The 15,648-nt window shown below is 27.5% G+C and overlaps 1 protein-coding gene across 3 annotated transcripts in view; it reads right to left on the reverse strand.

Annotated features, from left to right (window-relative positions):
• The window catches only part of LOC107446919 (lachesin), a 58,670-nt gene extending 45,059 nt beyond the window's left edge, over positions 1-13,611 (reverse strand). For 2 of the 3 annotated variants that reach the window (XM_071178682.1, XM_016061718.3), the window contains exon 1: positions 13,237-13,435. In XM_071178682.1, the coding sequence (XP_071034783.1) occupies positions 13,237-13,285 (49 nt within the window). In that variant the 5' untranslated portion in view covers positions 13,286-13,435. Of the gene's footprint in view, positions 1-13,236 lie in introns of all 3 variants that reach the window. The other variant, XM_016061700.3, reaches the window with a different exon arrangement.
• Positions 13,612-15,648: the final 2,037 nt, after the last annotated feature.

The following is a 15,648-nucleotide window of genomic DNA, read 5'->3' on the forward strand; positions in this document are numbered from 1 at the left end:
CATAAGTTTGATTTGAATACACACAAATTTTTACTGTATACAAATATTTACATTATTTCAAACAACCCCAAAATTTGAGCAGCATCACTCGAATTATTTTTCAGAAATGAAAATACTTTTGTGCCCATCAAAATTAGCTTTCACTTCAACGTAATAATTTCTATGAGTTTTAATTTTAATGTATAAATATCGTAAAATTTTATTGCTTCAGATCTATTAATTTAACAACAAATTAAGCCTAACTTCTACATAATTAATCTCACTCGCTCACATTATTAAATGATCATTACAGCCTGTTACGGTTTGAGCAATCATTATAGGCATTATAAATGTTTATTATTTGATTTCAAAAAAATAGCACATGTGCGCAATTTTATAATTAATCATCAAATGAAAATAGCATTAAAACTTATTACACGTCAAATTTTAAAATGTTTTTTTGTTTTTAGCATTCTCATTTCTTTTACAAACGAGCATTATAGAAAACCTTACATAATAACATAACACAAATATACACTAAGTTTAAAAATATAGCCAAAACTACTAGAAAATAGTAAAATTTACCGTGTTTCTGGCTCTATGGGAACACTAAAAAACTCGGTGATTTTTACCAATGCGCTTTAGTAATAATTTTGGTAAAATTAACAAGGAAATATGGTTTTACAACATGCGATAAAATTTGGTAAATGTGGTAAAATTTGGTAATTGTATCATAATACCTTACACCGTGGTTTTAAAACTATTTATTCGGTTAAGTTTTGTTCTTAGTTTTGTATTTTTTACTAAATGTAAAGTAATAAGGACTATAATTTAGAAAACTAGAATTTCCGAAGAAAAAAAAACGCAGCCATTTGAATGGAATAATTATCAAATAAATGGTTTAAAAACTGTATATTTTAATTTTATTCACCAGAATTGTTTTTTTTTTACCAGAAATGTCATTACCATACAGTACGATAATTTTTCCAGAATTTTTTCCTCAGGGTATTCATAGCATGAGAATATTTGAAACTTTTCTTATCAAATCTTTTTATTTTATTACTTTGCGTAAAAGGAATATATTTAAAATATGTGATATCTGTGTAAAATTATAAAAACATACTTATTTCTCCGCCACCACATCTTATCTTCTTTATAAATAAATATAATGAATAAAATAATTAACATGATTCAGGTAAAAAGCGCAAGCGTTCAAAAAAGACACCGAAATATTTCGTCAAAATAAATATAAAAGAAGGTTTCAAGGGGTAGTTTTTAATAATTCATATTAAAAACGAAATAGCAACAGTAACAAAGATAATGTCAAATCAAAAGTAGCAATAAAACGTGTGAACTGCATTCAATTTCACTTCAAATTCTTTTACTAAATTGAAGATGTCAGTACATATTTCTAGTTTCACTGTTGCTGAACCTTCAACCATAATGGGCAAAATTTAATGCCTTTTTGCGAAGAGTGCCATTTGTCATTTTACAGGATGGGCAAGTCACGCAACTCTTTTGTGCTTATTTCAGTGAACAATTCATTTGGCATTCAAAATAAGCCAATTTAGAAGGAAAAAAAACACTTTTTTCTAATTCGAGTATATGTTATTCTAATTAATTACGTGTTGTAAAATTTGCATGACTGTAACAAAAGAACTTTTCGGATATTAAAATTTAAAAAATAATTTTTGACATAATTTTGTGACATTATTCGCTGACATTCAATTATTTTAATTCAAAATTATTTCAATTACTTGTATATTTAAATTCGTATTAAAGAAAATTCAAACAATTTCTGTTCAAACAGAAACGTTTCTTCAATCACTAAATTTAGATTTCCTAATATAATTCAAAATATTTATTATTTTTGGAATTATCTAACTTGAAATATGGTTTAAAAATACTTTTTGACAACACAGGATAAACATTCATTTTTTTGTATTTATTTATTTTTTCCGCATTATTCATTTTGCCTCTCAATGTTCAGCTTTTGCATCACCTTTTTTTCTGATATGTTCAATTCTGGTATATAAATTCTCATATTAATTTTTAACCATAGCCACATTTTTATACATTTAACGCTTGTTTTAAGTTAGCATATAAATATTTTATATTAATTTTATTTCATTTTTGTAATTTTTTATGCTAATTTTTCCGACCTATTCAGTTCATCTTCTTTATTTATCATTACATTTACAATTTTTTCAAAGAGTAATATAAGTAAATCAGTAGGATTTGTTTTTAAAGTGCTACTTTCTTTTCGTTCGGAAAAGTTATTTTTATCTTCTTAGACACTGATAAATAAAGTCTCAACTTTAAAGCAAAAAGATTCTTTTACACACCCAAGTAGAAACATTTAAACAACGTATTTACAATATTTCTAAATTACTTCTTTGATAAGAAAAATAATTTAGTTAAACGTTAATTTCATTTTTAAAAATATATTTACTTTAAAGATATATATGTAAACTTTTCATTTCAAAAACTCAGTAACGCCTTACTGAAGGTATGTATATTTTATTTTATAACGGTTGTTGAACAGCTAACCCAATTTTTGGTTTATGACTACCAATGTTCAACTCCATAGCCTTGTAATTTTGAACGTAATCCAGAAGTCAAGGGAAATCCTGGATCAACTATTGAAAGAAATATGCCTTCGTGGTGGACTTTTTGATGGAACTGACCCGCATTTTCGTTACACGGTGAGGAAAACCACTAAAACCTCACACGGTTAGCCTGACGGCAAAGGGACTCTAACCCTTAATCAATTTACCCCTGAAGATATTTTGCACCAGCAATGTGGCCGATGTAAGCCGGGAGCGGAATTCGTATCGATCAGCCTTCGCGTGGATTCGAAACCGGTTTACTTCATTAGAAAAGGAATGCTCTATCTCTTGAGCCACCAAGGCTCTAAAGATATGTATAAATTTAAAGTAAGCTTACCCTTAAACTTCGACATAAGAAACACGAAAGATATGTCAAAGTAACAGGATATCAAAAGATCTTCCATCGCATTACATAGATGGAATTTTAATCATAAGTTTGAGTTTTTTTCTGATAAAATAATTCAACACTACTTTTTACTTATGGATCTCTAATAATCACTCCATATTTTTAAATATCCCGCCAAACCTCCTGACACTTGTTTCTTAATCACCCTTCTGTCTTGTTCAAACTTGGTCCTTTGTCCTTATTGGTTAAATCAATTTCTTTACATTTCTAACGTCATTTGGTGTTAAGACACTGAGGAAGGTTCTTGTCTAGAGAGCCGAAACTTATAATATGTCCATTTCTGTACCTGATTTGTGCTTTATTCACGTTGCTTTTCGGCTAAACTAGTAGCAATGTTAATTTAAAGGAATTGTGATACGTATTTTCAATTGCCAAAAAAAAAGTACAGGGGAGATTATAGCCATTGTTTTTAATGATTTAATACAACTATTAATAAAGTTATCTTCGAAAAAAAATATTGGGTAATGATTTTTCTAAAAAAAGCCCTCTTTTTTTTGTTGCTTTAGTTTATAGTAAAATTGACCCAACTCCGAAGTGAGCAGCAAAACTCGCTAAATCCAAATAAATAAAAAATTTAATAATTCCCTAACTACACGCGCGCTGCTTTCACTAAATATTTTATGTATTGGAGATGACCGGTTTTGCATCTGAACGACGCAATTAGGGTTAGTTTTTTACGTTAAATCGAATGAGACCAACCTCGAGATAGAACTATTTCATCAGAAGTTATAAAGGTTTAAAGAAGGTTGAAGAAGTTATTCCCTAACTACACGCGCGCTGCTTTCACTAAATATTTTATGTATTTGAGATGACCGGTTTTGCATCTGAACGACGCAATTAGGGTTAGTTTTTTTTACGTTAAATCGAATGAGACCAACCTCGAGATAGAACTATTTCATCAGAAGTTATAATGGTTGTAGAAGGTTGAAGAAGTTATAGGGTCAAAAAGTACAATTATGTAATTGTACTTATTTAAGTATCTAAATTGTTATTTGGGCATTGTTATCTAAACAAATTTAACTATTTAATTATCAGCTAGACAAGTTAGATATTTTTTCGGGGAAATTTACGTTGAATCGAAGTGAACCAGTTTTAAGACGATACAAGTAATAGTTCAGAAGCAAGACTTATAAAGACTATTTAAACATTTAAGTTCTGGTATCTGATGTAATTTTGTACGTCTAATTAATATTTTTATTTCATGTTGTGACTTTTAGGATTCTAACAACAAGAGAGCATAAAATTGTAGTCTTAATTTCAACTCACACTAATTTCACTAACAAAGACTAACTATGAACAGTTATATTTATTTTAAAACAAATTTTGTTTCCGGAAAAAACCGATAATAATAAACAGGTATCAATTTTTTTAAAAATAAAAACTTTAAAGTCACAGGTGCCTTTTTTTAAATCAACTTTTTTTTTCCATTCTGAAAATCCGATATCAGAAAACTTATTATTCATTGTTGAAAACTGTAACTGTAACGTCATTAAAAATATTTTATGACTTTGTTTTTCATAAAATCGCAGACATTATTTTTTTTCCTTCGTTTTTCTGGGGAGCGTACTACCAATTTCAACCATCAGTTTTTTCAAATTTTCTACTTCTTAACTTGTAATTGGTTATCGCTTATCTGTAGGTTTGTCCTAAAATTTAGCAGTCAACAATTTTTTCAATTTTTTTAACACCGACTCAGAAGAGTCTCCGTTTCTTTCTCCGAGGTGAGGATTTTGGTCTGTATTGAGGGAATTAATTTCTTTTTCCTTTCTACTTCTTTTTTCTTCGATTTAATTATTCATTCAAAACCTTTATATTCTTGATAGTTAACGAATGATAAAAACCTGTAATTTCTTCATATTGCTTCTCACTTCCTTTTTTAGTAACTCATATGTTCCTTATATCTGCCACTTTTCACATTTGAATGTTTATTTAACTCTAAGATACTTGCACTTCATACTTTCCTAAGTGCTGGTATACGCAAATAAGTGTTCCTTTTGTATTTATCTCCTTAATGTCCTTTAAATCTATTTTTGCACTTTATATCTCTTATAATGTATTATGTTATATTGCAAATACTTTTATAAATTTCAAAATTACTCTCCTGTCAACTATTTCTCGTTAGATTTAGGCATATGTGCTGGACGTTTTTGTTAAAATTGTGTTCTCCTAATTTCATGTTCGCTGCTCTGTTTGTTATATAACTTTATGTTAAAAAAAAATTATTTTTCGAGAAAAATATCAGTGTGTAATGTAAAAAGAACAAAAAACGATCGAATTAAAGATATAAGAGTAGAGCATTTAAAAACATCTTCATTTCAACTGTTTTTTTAATTTTTAAAAATATTTTTTGTATGTGATAAGCATCTTTTATTATCTTTTTATTGGCATGTTGCTATTGGAGACATATCTATTACTTTTCGAAAAATGTTATTTTCATGTCTTGAATACTGTTAGTCATTTTATCTTAACTCTTTAATTTACATTTCATTTATTTTATTGTAATTTATTCTAAATCTTAGTAGTATGCTGTTCAATGTCAACCTTGCGTAGTTAGACCATTGAACCTATTGGGTCACTGCGTTGCACTTTGTTTCACACTGCCGCATTTCTTGAGCGATCACGCCAACCTAATTTTTATTAAAATCCTTTCGATTCTATTTTCGGCCTTAATTTTATTTGTTTATTTTTACTATGAAAATGAATTTATCTTCCCTATTTCAATGCAATATGCTTTTTTTTAAATCATATTATCTCAATGATTTGGTTTGATGGTTGCGTTTTCATTCCATTCCTAAATTACAACTGTAATTTTAATCTCTTATTTCTCCGGCACCATTAAACTACTAATTCACTGTATTAATTTTTATTTTATTTTAATTCATTAGTTCTAATATTATTAATTTTAAATTTGTATTCACGTTGAATAGAAGGAAACTAGTTTTAAGATGATACAAGTAATAGTTCAGAAGCAAGACTTTTATTTTCAAATGATACATTATAGTATTGTGTCTATTACCAAATCTTTTTTTTTTTTTAAATATTTTTGTTATCATATATTTTTAAGCCTATTTACAAGAATTACTTATTTACAAAAATCACATTACTATTTAAACACATAAATTATGTCTTCCGGTGTGGTTAGTTACGTCTAATTGAAGCAGACCGAACTCGAGTTGATTTAATTAACAGTTAAAAAATATTTTTTTTTTAAAAAATAAGTATTATTTTTGAATTTTGCTTTGTATGAATTAAACAATCATAACTTCTAAACTATTTGTCCATCAACCTAATATTTGGTCACATTAGATTCACAGTACACAGGGAGAACTATGTTATTTGCCTAGATATAATAACTTTAGTAATGATAAAAGTGTAATAAAAACTAGAGAAAAATATTACTTTTTATACACAAATTCCTTGCAACTTCTCAATTATAAGTCCTATTGACTCGTATTTGTTCTCATATGATTTAGCGTGCAATAATAAAAAGGGAGCAATACCTTACTTGTCTAGACAGTAATGTCATATAGGCAAATAGATACCTTTTGTACATAAAAACCTTTAAACTTCGGAACTATTATTTCTATCGCCTCGTGTTGGTCTTCTTCGATTCACTCTCAAAATTATAGTATGCAAGGTTCTGTACACTTTCTTTCCGAAAAAAAGCCGAATTCGTCAATTTTTGACTACTCATACAATGAGAAATGTACATAATAGTTTGACGTTTTGATGCTATGACTTTTTTTGGTTCGAGTTTAATCCACTTTTGAGATATCTCAACTGCGTCTTAGCATTAGTTTTAAAATACAGAAGAATAATAAAATACAGAAGAATAAAAAATAAATAAATAAAAGCTTAAGGAATTAACCATAATTTATTCCTTTTATGAATCTAATGATTAAGTGGAAACATAACTGTTATCGTCACAGAAAACTTGTAAAATATAAATAAAAATTATTGAATTTTATTTTATTATTCTGATAATAATTAAGACTTTGATTCTTAATACTTTACGAAGCACTTGATATTTATTTATGTGTTTATTTTGCCTACCGATTTATAAAGTACGGAAATTTATAACTAGGTGCATTGATGTCCGATGAAAGTAATGGTTGAAAATGACTTTTTCTAAGTTATTTAAATTCAATAGATGAAGAATAATAATTAAAAAATGAAACAGAAAATGATTAATTAATTTAGTTTAATTTCTTGCAATATTTTTAAAGGAATAAAAAAAAAATTTCTTGATATTAGTATTAATTTACTTATTGCAATAAACAGTCTTTAATTTTTGGCACCCAGATATTTCATTATATATCTAGTAATAAAAATATTTGAAATATCAATAAAATTCCTGAAATAAAGTTGATTAAATTGAAGGAACATAAATTTTTTTCTTGGAATTTTTGTTCGAAGCTATAACTTCTCTTTTTCTAATCTTCCTCCACTATTTTTTCTTCCTTCTCTATTTTTTTTCTTTAAAGATGAACATTTATGAGAATTACACACTCTGCTGACCATCCATATTTATAATATGTAACCACAACTATTTTTAATAGTTAGGAGTTAGGAGATAACACCCACTTCACATCCCCTAAATACCATTTCTTTTTCAATAAACAATTATTAAAAGGGGTAGAGATATTCACCCACGATTTGAGTTTTGAATTTAGTTTTAACATGTTGAGCGAAAATCAGCTTTGCAAAGATTTATGTTCAAATGCTACAAATTTGTTAATTATTTGTAATGTTTTTTTTTTTAAAATTTATTGTTTGTAAAATGGGACAAAAAAGGAAAGGAGTAAAACTTATTTAAAATTGTTAGCAATATTTTGAAATATTAAATTTTGTCCGGAATAATTTCTACAAGGAGAAACAAAATTACCGAAATGTATGGGGATGACAATGTTGGTAAAAGAAAAAAAACGTGATTCTGGTAATAAAAACCAAAATGTACGTTATTGAAACCATTATTCATTTGGTAATTGTTACGCTCATATGGTAATGGTTTATCAGAAGGTCTGGTTTTCAAAATTGTAGTTTTAATTACTACACATTTAGCAAAAATTACAAAATTGCACAAAAAAGTGCTACATAAATTTAACCGAATAAATAGTTTTTATGCTATCACAAGTATCATGAAAAATTTACCAAATTCTATCACATGTTTTTTTAAACCATATATAATTATTAATTTTACCGTTATTTTTTTCATGTGCATTTGTTATTATAGTAAACATGGTAAATTTTACCATATTCTGGTACTTTTGACCATGCTTTTCTTCCCTGTGTATAAACTACAAAAGAAGTTACTCGTTTAAACAATTTAAAAATTTAATCTTAAAAAGTTTAATTTAACATAAAAAATAAGTTATGATAAAAAGGATATTTTTAAACCTATCTAGCATACTGTCAAAATATTAACTTTTTGTCTCCTCATTCAAATGAAGCTAAAATTGTACAAATCACTAAAAGGAAAAATAAAATAAAAAAGAGACGAAAGAAAATATTTTTATTGCAATTTAGATAGTGTCTGAATTTCAGTATATTTTACCCGATCAGCTCGTCATTTGAACCATCGGAAAACAATACTAAGGTCTAAATGTTTGTTATTATATATATGTGTATATTTTTATTTCATGTTATGACTTTTAGAATTCTAACAACAGGAAAGCGTACATTTCAGTATTGTAGTCTTAATTTTAACTCACAATAATCTCACAAACAAAAACCAACTATGAATTGCTATAATTATTTTTAAAAAAATTATATATTCGAAGAAAAAAAATCGATAATAATAAACAACTTCCAGATATTTTTAAGCAGAAACCCTAAAGTCACAGGTGACTTTTCTAAAATTGACTTTTTCTTCTATTCTGAAAACCTGATATCAGAAAACTTATTGTTCATTGTAGAGAACTGTAACTTCATAAAATGACTACAAATGATTTAAAAGTAACTAGGAGGCTCCGCCCCCTGCTCGCTAACGCTCGCCAACCCCCGAGAATTGCTACGCAATCCTATGTGGTTCACGCCGTGAACCATGGCTCGCTGCGCTCGCTCGCCAATGAACACAATGTTCTAGCACAAAGACATAATATATTATCATCAAAGACATAGTATTTTATCATCAAAGACATAGTATTGTACTTATGTAGAAGAATTCTACCAATGTTCTTATTGGCTTTTAAAAAAGTATATTAGCTATTTAGATTGTACATGGTGAAAAAATCAAAACATTAGCTAAATAAGAAACATATTAGCAAAATAAATTATCAAATATTGCTTCACTAATATTCTGCATTTTAAAGCGTGAAAATTCAATGCATAAATAAACGCGAAATATAAAAAAATTCAATGCATTCAATACAAACACTTAAACGTTTTTTAGACGTTTAGGTAGCTCCCAGTAGAAAAATATCAATTCAACAGCGGCCTTTTAAAGCATTCTCACTTCAATTCCTAATTGAGTTTAAATGAAATATTGTCATGTTTTCAGTGCATGAATCTGAATTGAACAACCTGATAATGCTCACTCTGGTTATTGTTATCTGGTTGCTCATTACATGCTCTTGCGCGCCGAATCCAATCAATTAAAAATGAAAACTGTTGCCAGCGCGAGAAAAGAAATATCATCGGTTTTATTGATACATACATACATACGTACGTATTAGCGTTTTATATAATATAGATATGCATGGGGTTGCCCACACATATTGCATTTTTAGCCCGTGAAATATCAATTCTCATTTAACAATTATAAAATCAGATTGTTATTGTAAAAGGAGAAATGTCTGTTTCATCGGTTGACATATAGTGAACCACTTACAAATAGTATTTCAAATACTTTAAAAGAGCATTAGCTCTTATTGAAATTAAATGAAATCCACTACTAAGTTCCTCACTTTTATTTTTCCTCTGACTTGGTGTCGCAATTACACTTAGTATAATGTTACATTTATTCCTTTTTATTTAAATCTTTTCATCTTATTAATTTAATTTTTTTATTTATCTACCTTTAATTTCATAACTGTTTTAGTCCATTCAATGTGAAATTTTCAAGTGATTTTTCTTAATTGCGGTAATTTTCTTAATTTTAATGTAAATATAATGTTTAATATTTCTTGTCTTCAATTTGTTTCAATTTTCTTTTGGAAAGGAATTTCAACCTTTTGTGTGCCCTTCTTCGCTTTCTGCGGTCCATGCTTGATTCTAAATTTCTTGTTGAAGAGACAAGTGTCACTCTCAAACGTAACGGTACGTCACTGAAAATATTTTATGACTTTGTTTTTCTCAAAATCGCAGACATTCATTTTTTTTTTTTCTTCGTGTTTCTGGGGAGCTTACTTAACCAATTTCAATCATCAGTTTTTTTTTTGTTTTTTTTTTCTTCAAATTTTCTACTTCGTAACTTTTAATTGGTTATCGTTTATCTGTAGGTTTGTCCTAAAATTTAGCAGTCAACAATTTTTTAATTTTTTCAACACTGAAACACTCTGAAAGGTCCCAATTCCTTTCTTCGAGATTTGGACTTAGGTCTGTATCGAGGGAATTAATTTTTTTTTCTACATCTTTTTTCTTCTGTTTAATTACTCATACAAATTTTTAAACCTTTATATTCTTGATAGTTAGCTAATGATAAAAATCAATCATATCTTCATAATGCTTCTCACTTCCTTTTCAGTAACTCATATATTCCTTATATCTGCCTCTTTATACCTTTGATTGTTTCTTTTATACTAAGATACTTTCATTTTATACTTTCCTAAGTGCTAGTTAGGACAAATAAATGTTCCTTTTGTATTGTTAACAATATTTTTTAAAATCCATTAATTGCGCTCTGTGCAACAATGTAGAGTTTATTGTTATTTAGATTCGTCTCTGACACTGCAGCATTAACATTATACCTTTTTTGTTGTTAAATATACATTCTGTTAAAGGCGTTTTGTAATGATTTGAATTTCGAGATCACTGTACTCAATACACTTAAAAACTAACTTTCTCTTATATCTTTGATATTGTATTACGCTAGATTTCAAATCCTTTTATAAATTTTGAACTGTAACCCATTTCTCGATAGATTTAGACTTATGTACACGTTTTTGTTAAAATTGTGTTCCAACTTTATGTTCGCTCATTTGCTTGTTACGTAGCTTTATGTTTAAAAAAACTAATAAGATAGAATTAAAGATATATGAGTAGAGCATTTAAAAGCATTTTCTTTTTCTTTCTCTTAATTTTTTCTGCATGTGGTGAGCACCTTAGTTTGATATCTTTTTAGTGGCATGTTGCTATTGGAAACATATGTATAACTTTTCGTTTAAATATTATTTTTCGTGTCTTGAATATTATTAGTAATTTTATCTCAACTCTTTAAGTTATATTTCATTTATTTTGTTCTAATTTTATTCTTAATTTATTATCCTAAATTTTAATGGTACCTATCAGTTCAATGTCAACCTCGCGTAGTTTGACCATTGAACCTATTGGGTCACTGCGTTATACTGTGTTTTGCGATACCACATTTAGTAAACGATCACAGTAACCTAATTTTTATAAATTTTTTTCCGATTCTATTTTAAAACTTAATTTTATATGTTTGTTTTTACTTTGAAATTGAATGCAATATGATTTTTTATCATATTATCCATAGGCTTTGGTTCGATGCATGTGTCTTTATTCCATTCCCAAATTACAATTGTAATTTTAATCTCTTATTTCTCCAACACCATTAAACTACTAATTCACTATATTCAAATTTTTTTTAGATTAATTTATTAATTCTAATATCATTTATTAATTTTAAATTAGTAACAATTAATATTTTTCTTTTAAAATGCAACTATGATCAACCACCCAGCCATCAGGGTTTTATCTTTCAACTGCCAGGATAGGAAGGCCACGTAATTTTGACGTAATTTAAGGCCACGTAATTTTGACGTAGCTTCAGCACCACAACCACCGAGAGGAATTATTTCTATTACAGATTTGACGATCACCCACCTTGATGCGTATACACGCCGGTTGCTTCAGCAGCCGCCAGGATCGAACTCACTACTCCCAGCTCTCCAACCAGCTGTGCGAGCGACGCCTTAACCGATTGCGCCAACGCCTTAACTATGGGAGTTATAAATTAATATTGAAGCGAGGAGGAAAAAAAGGAAATGGTATCGAAATCTTATTAATAACTACGGAAAATGGTAGAACTGAAAAATATAAAAGCCTATTAGATTGCTGGGGGGAAAAAGCAGAATGATTCGGGTATTTTCAACACTGTTTTTTTTAATTTTATTATTATTATTATTTTCTACAATTAAATACTAATTTGTGACCTCTAATGTGTTACTTTTTCTATTTTATTTTTGATAAAGTCTCTCAATGTACATACGATTAAAAAAAGTTACTATGAATGAAGTTGTTATTGAAATATACCATTTTAACATAATATTTTTACATTGACATAAAAATATTAGTATTTTTTTTTTATTCGAAGGGAAAGTTACAACCAAGTGAGCTGAAAAGAAATACCAAAAAAGAGATAGCAAATATAAAACAATTTCCGAAGTGAACGACGATTTAAATTGTAGTTCTAATTACCAATAAAAGTTTTGAATTCTAAGCATTACGATCGATAAGTGATAGATAGTTGTTCAATAAAAATTTAATAAAAACTGCATGATACAAAAGTTAATAACAATAAAATTAAGCAGTTAGAAAAATAAATGTTATAACTTAAAGCTTAAAAATAGCAAAAAAAATAATATAAAAGTCTTCAACTATTGGCATGAATGAAATTTTAAGACATTTTTTTATGTATTTTGTTGCATTTTTAAACATTACCTCATGTGTATTTTTAAAAACCTTAACATTTGTTACTAAGTAAATAAAACTTTTTATAAAAATAACATTTTTATGTGATCTAATCACATTTAAAAGATCTTACAATATGATCTATGATATTATAAAATTTTTGTGTGATCTGTCTTTTATATAAATTTTTAAGGAAGTTAAATATGCTTTTAAAAGGTTTAAATCTGTATAAATGTAACAAAAATAATAATAGTCATGAAAATCTTTTAAATTTCATATTTAATTAAATTTTAAAAATTTTAGTTCTTTTCAACAAAAAAAAAGTTTAGTGTTTTAACCAAAAATGGCGGCAACTATTCACCAAAAATTTTTTTAAAGTGTATCAAATAAAAAATTTATATTTAGTTCAATATTAAAAAAAAGTTTACCTACCATGTTGATAGATCGCCACTCCAGATATTAACATCAAACAGAGCCACATCACCTTCTTTACTAGCTACAATTTTCTGGATGTCATCAATGCCGTCAAAAAGGTTCCACAAAAAATGATACTGTACAATAAAATACAAATTCTATGACGTTAACACCCTTAAGAACAACAAAAGTCAGAGTTAAATTACGATCACTATATTTTCTTCACCTTCTCACCAGCGTATCATATCCGCATCTCGTTTAAGCGGTAATAGGCGCTGGAAATGCCCGAGAAAAAGTTTATGGGGCGCTGAGTTGCCTGTTATTCTTCCATTGGTCAAGGAATTGAGAGCTGGCGCAAGCGCTTTCGTACTATTCAGTTTGTGATTAAGAACTGGAGAAAAGAATTCAATTTTGGCGATTCTAAGCCGTGACTTTTATTTTTGAAGAGGGTTTGCTGTTATTAATCAAATTTATAAGCTTGTTGTCACGCAAAGTTGGTCATACAACAATGTTCAGGTTGAAGGAAACTGAGTTAATCTGATTTTGCAGTGTTGCTTTATCACCTTGCTCATTTTCATTAGGGTGGGGAAGTGAAGATGAATGTGCTTCTTTTTTTTTAAGAGAAAAGAAATAAATTATTCAAAGTATTGTTTGAAAATTGGTATAATAGAAGTTTCCATTCTGTGCTTAGATTATTTATAATATTTATCACTTTTATCCGATATTCAAAATATTTAGTTTGAGGAAACTTCTTAAAATAATTTGCCGGAAGAATATATTTTCAATCGTAGTTGGGGAAGAAACTTTTTTTCTAGTGATGTTTCAAAAAAGTTTTCCCTTAATATTAAAGTATAGAAAAATTCCGTTTATACCTCTTTCTGACGAAATTCCGTAAAATTAACTCTCAAATTTCTCGAAGTAAATCTTATTTCTGTTGCATACCACAGGAATATAACTTTAAAAAAAAAATATTCACTTCACTTTTATCCTTGTTCTTGTAACCGAAAACAACTTTTTGATGCACCATATTTTAATTAAAATAATGTTTAAAGATTTGAACCAATGTGAGAACAGGAGAACACATTTTTACGAGCAAGCGATAAGTTACTGATTTCGTAATCGTTTTCTAATTTTCCATCCTAAACCATCGTTTTTAAATATAAAAAACAGATCTAGCTACGTCTCGAGTAACAAATTATTTTACGTTAATAATTTATCAATTATAGAAACTTAGAATCAAATTCTTTTTAAAACATTATTTTGAGTTTTTATTTATTTTATTTTTATTTTATTTTTCACTGGTCTGTGATTTGAAGTATACTAGAAAGATTCACCCATTTGTTCAAAAGACTTTAAAAATTTTTAAAATGCAGAAATTATTTTTAAAACATAAAAAACTTGAAACTTAGAAGATTTTTGTGTTTTGGATCTCCTCCTAACATAAGGAGACAATAATCTTAGTTGTTCCTTCAAACGCTGAAACCATCAGTTTGTGAAATATAATTGAGAGTTTACAAAAGTATTTAACTCTAAAAAAAGCTTAGGTTGAAAAATTGGAATTACCACTCCATGTAAATTTTACGGTTTTTAAAATATCTGAATTTTTCTTAATTTATTTTACCAGGATTTATTGCATAACGGTATATAATTAATAATTTTAATGTCGCTAATCTAATATGTCTCTCCATACATATTTGATTGCTTTAAAAATCTCAGAATATTTTATGAATTATTTGACGAGGATTTATTTCATAACAATAATTAATAATGTTAAGATGGTTAATCAAATGTGCCGCTGCAAACATATTTGATTGGTTTTAAAATCTTAGAATATTTTATAAATTATTTGACGAGGATTTATTACATAGCAGTATATTATTAATAATCTTAATAAACTTTCTCAAAATTAAAGCTATACAGTTGATCTTTAGCTTTGAGCAAATAATTGTTATTTAGCAGAGTTACTTAGAAACTAAGACTAAAATTTTAATCTTTAATTAAGGATAATCATAATCTCCTTCTTTAATATTTCTTTAAAAAAAAGATATTAATTAGTTTATCATTAATTATGAATAAGAAATTCATTCATATGACTTTATTTCTAACGGTTGATAATTAATTTCAATATAAAAAAGGAGAAAAAGTTTACAAAAATTACTTTTCATTATAATGTTTTCATCTGTGACAGTCGATAAAATGTATCATTTTATAAATACGTATAAATTATACGGATAAAAAATTATACACTATTAATATAGTGTAGGAGATATTATAAATTATTAATATATTATTGATGTTCTTAATTTTAATTGATAATGTATTTAGGAACAATGATTTAGACACTAAGTTGTTATTGTGAAGAACTGGGGTTCGATCCTCGACTACGACTTGAAAAACCTTCTGCTTCAAATCGATTGGTACAAGCTTGTC

The sequence above is a fragment of the Parasteatoda tepidariorum genome, chromosome 3 (assembly GCF_043381705.1).
Source record: "Parasteatoda tepidariorum isolate YZ-2023 chromosome 3, CAS_Ptep_4.0, whole genome shotgun sequence".
NCBI lineage: Eukaryota > Metazoa > Arthropoda > Arachnida > Araneae > Theridiidae > Parasteatoda > Parasteatoda tepidariorum.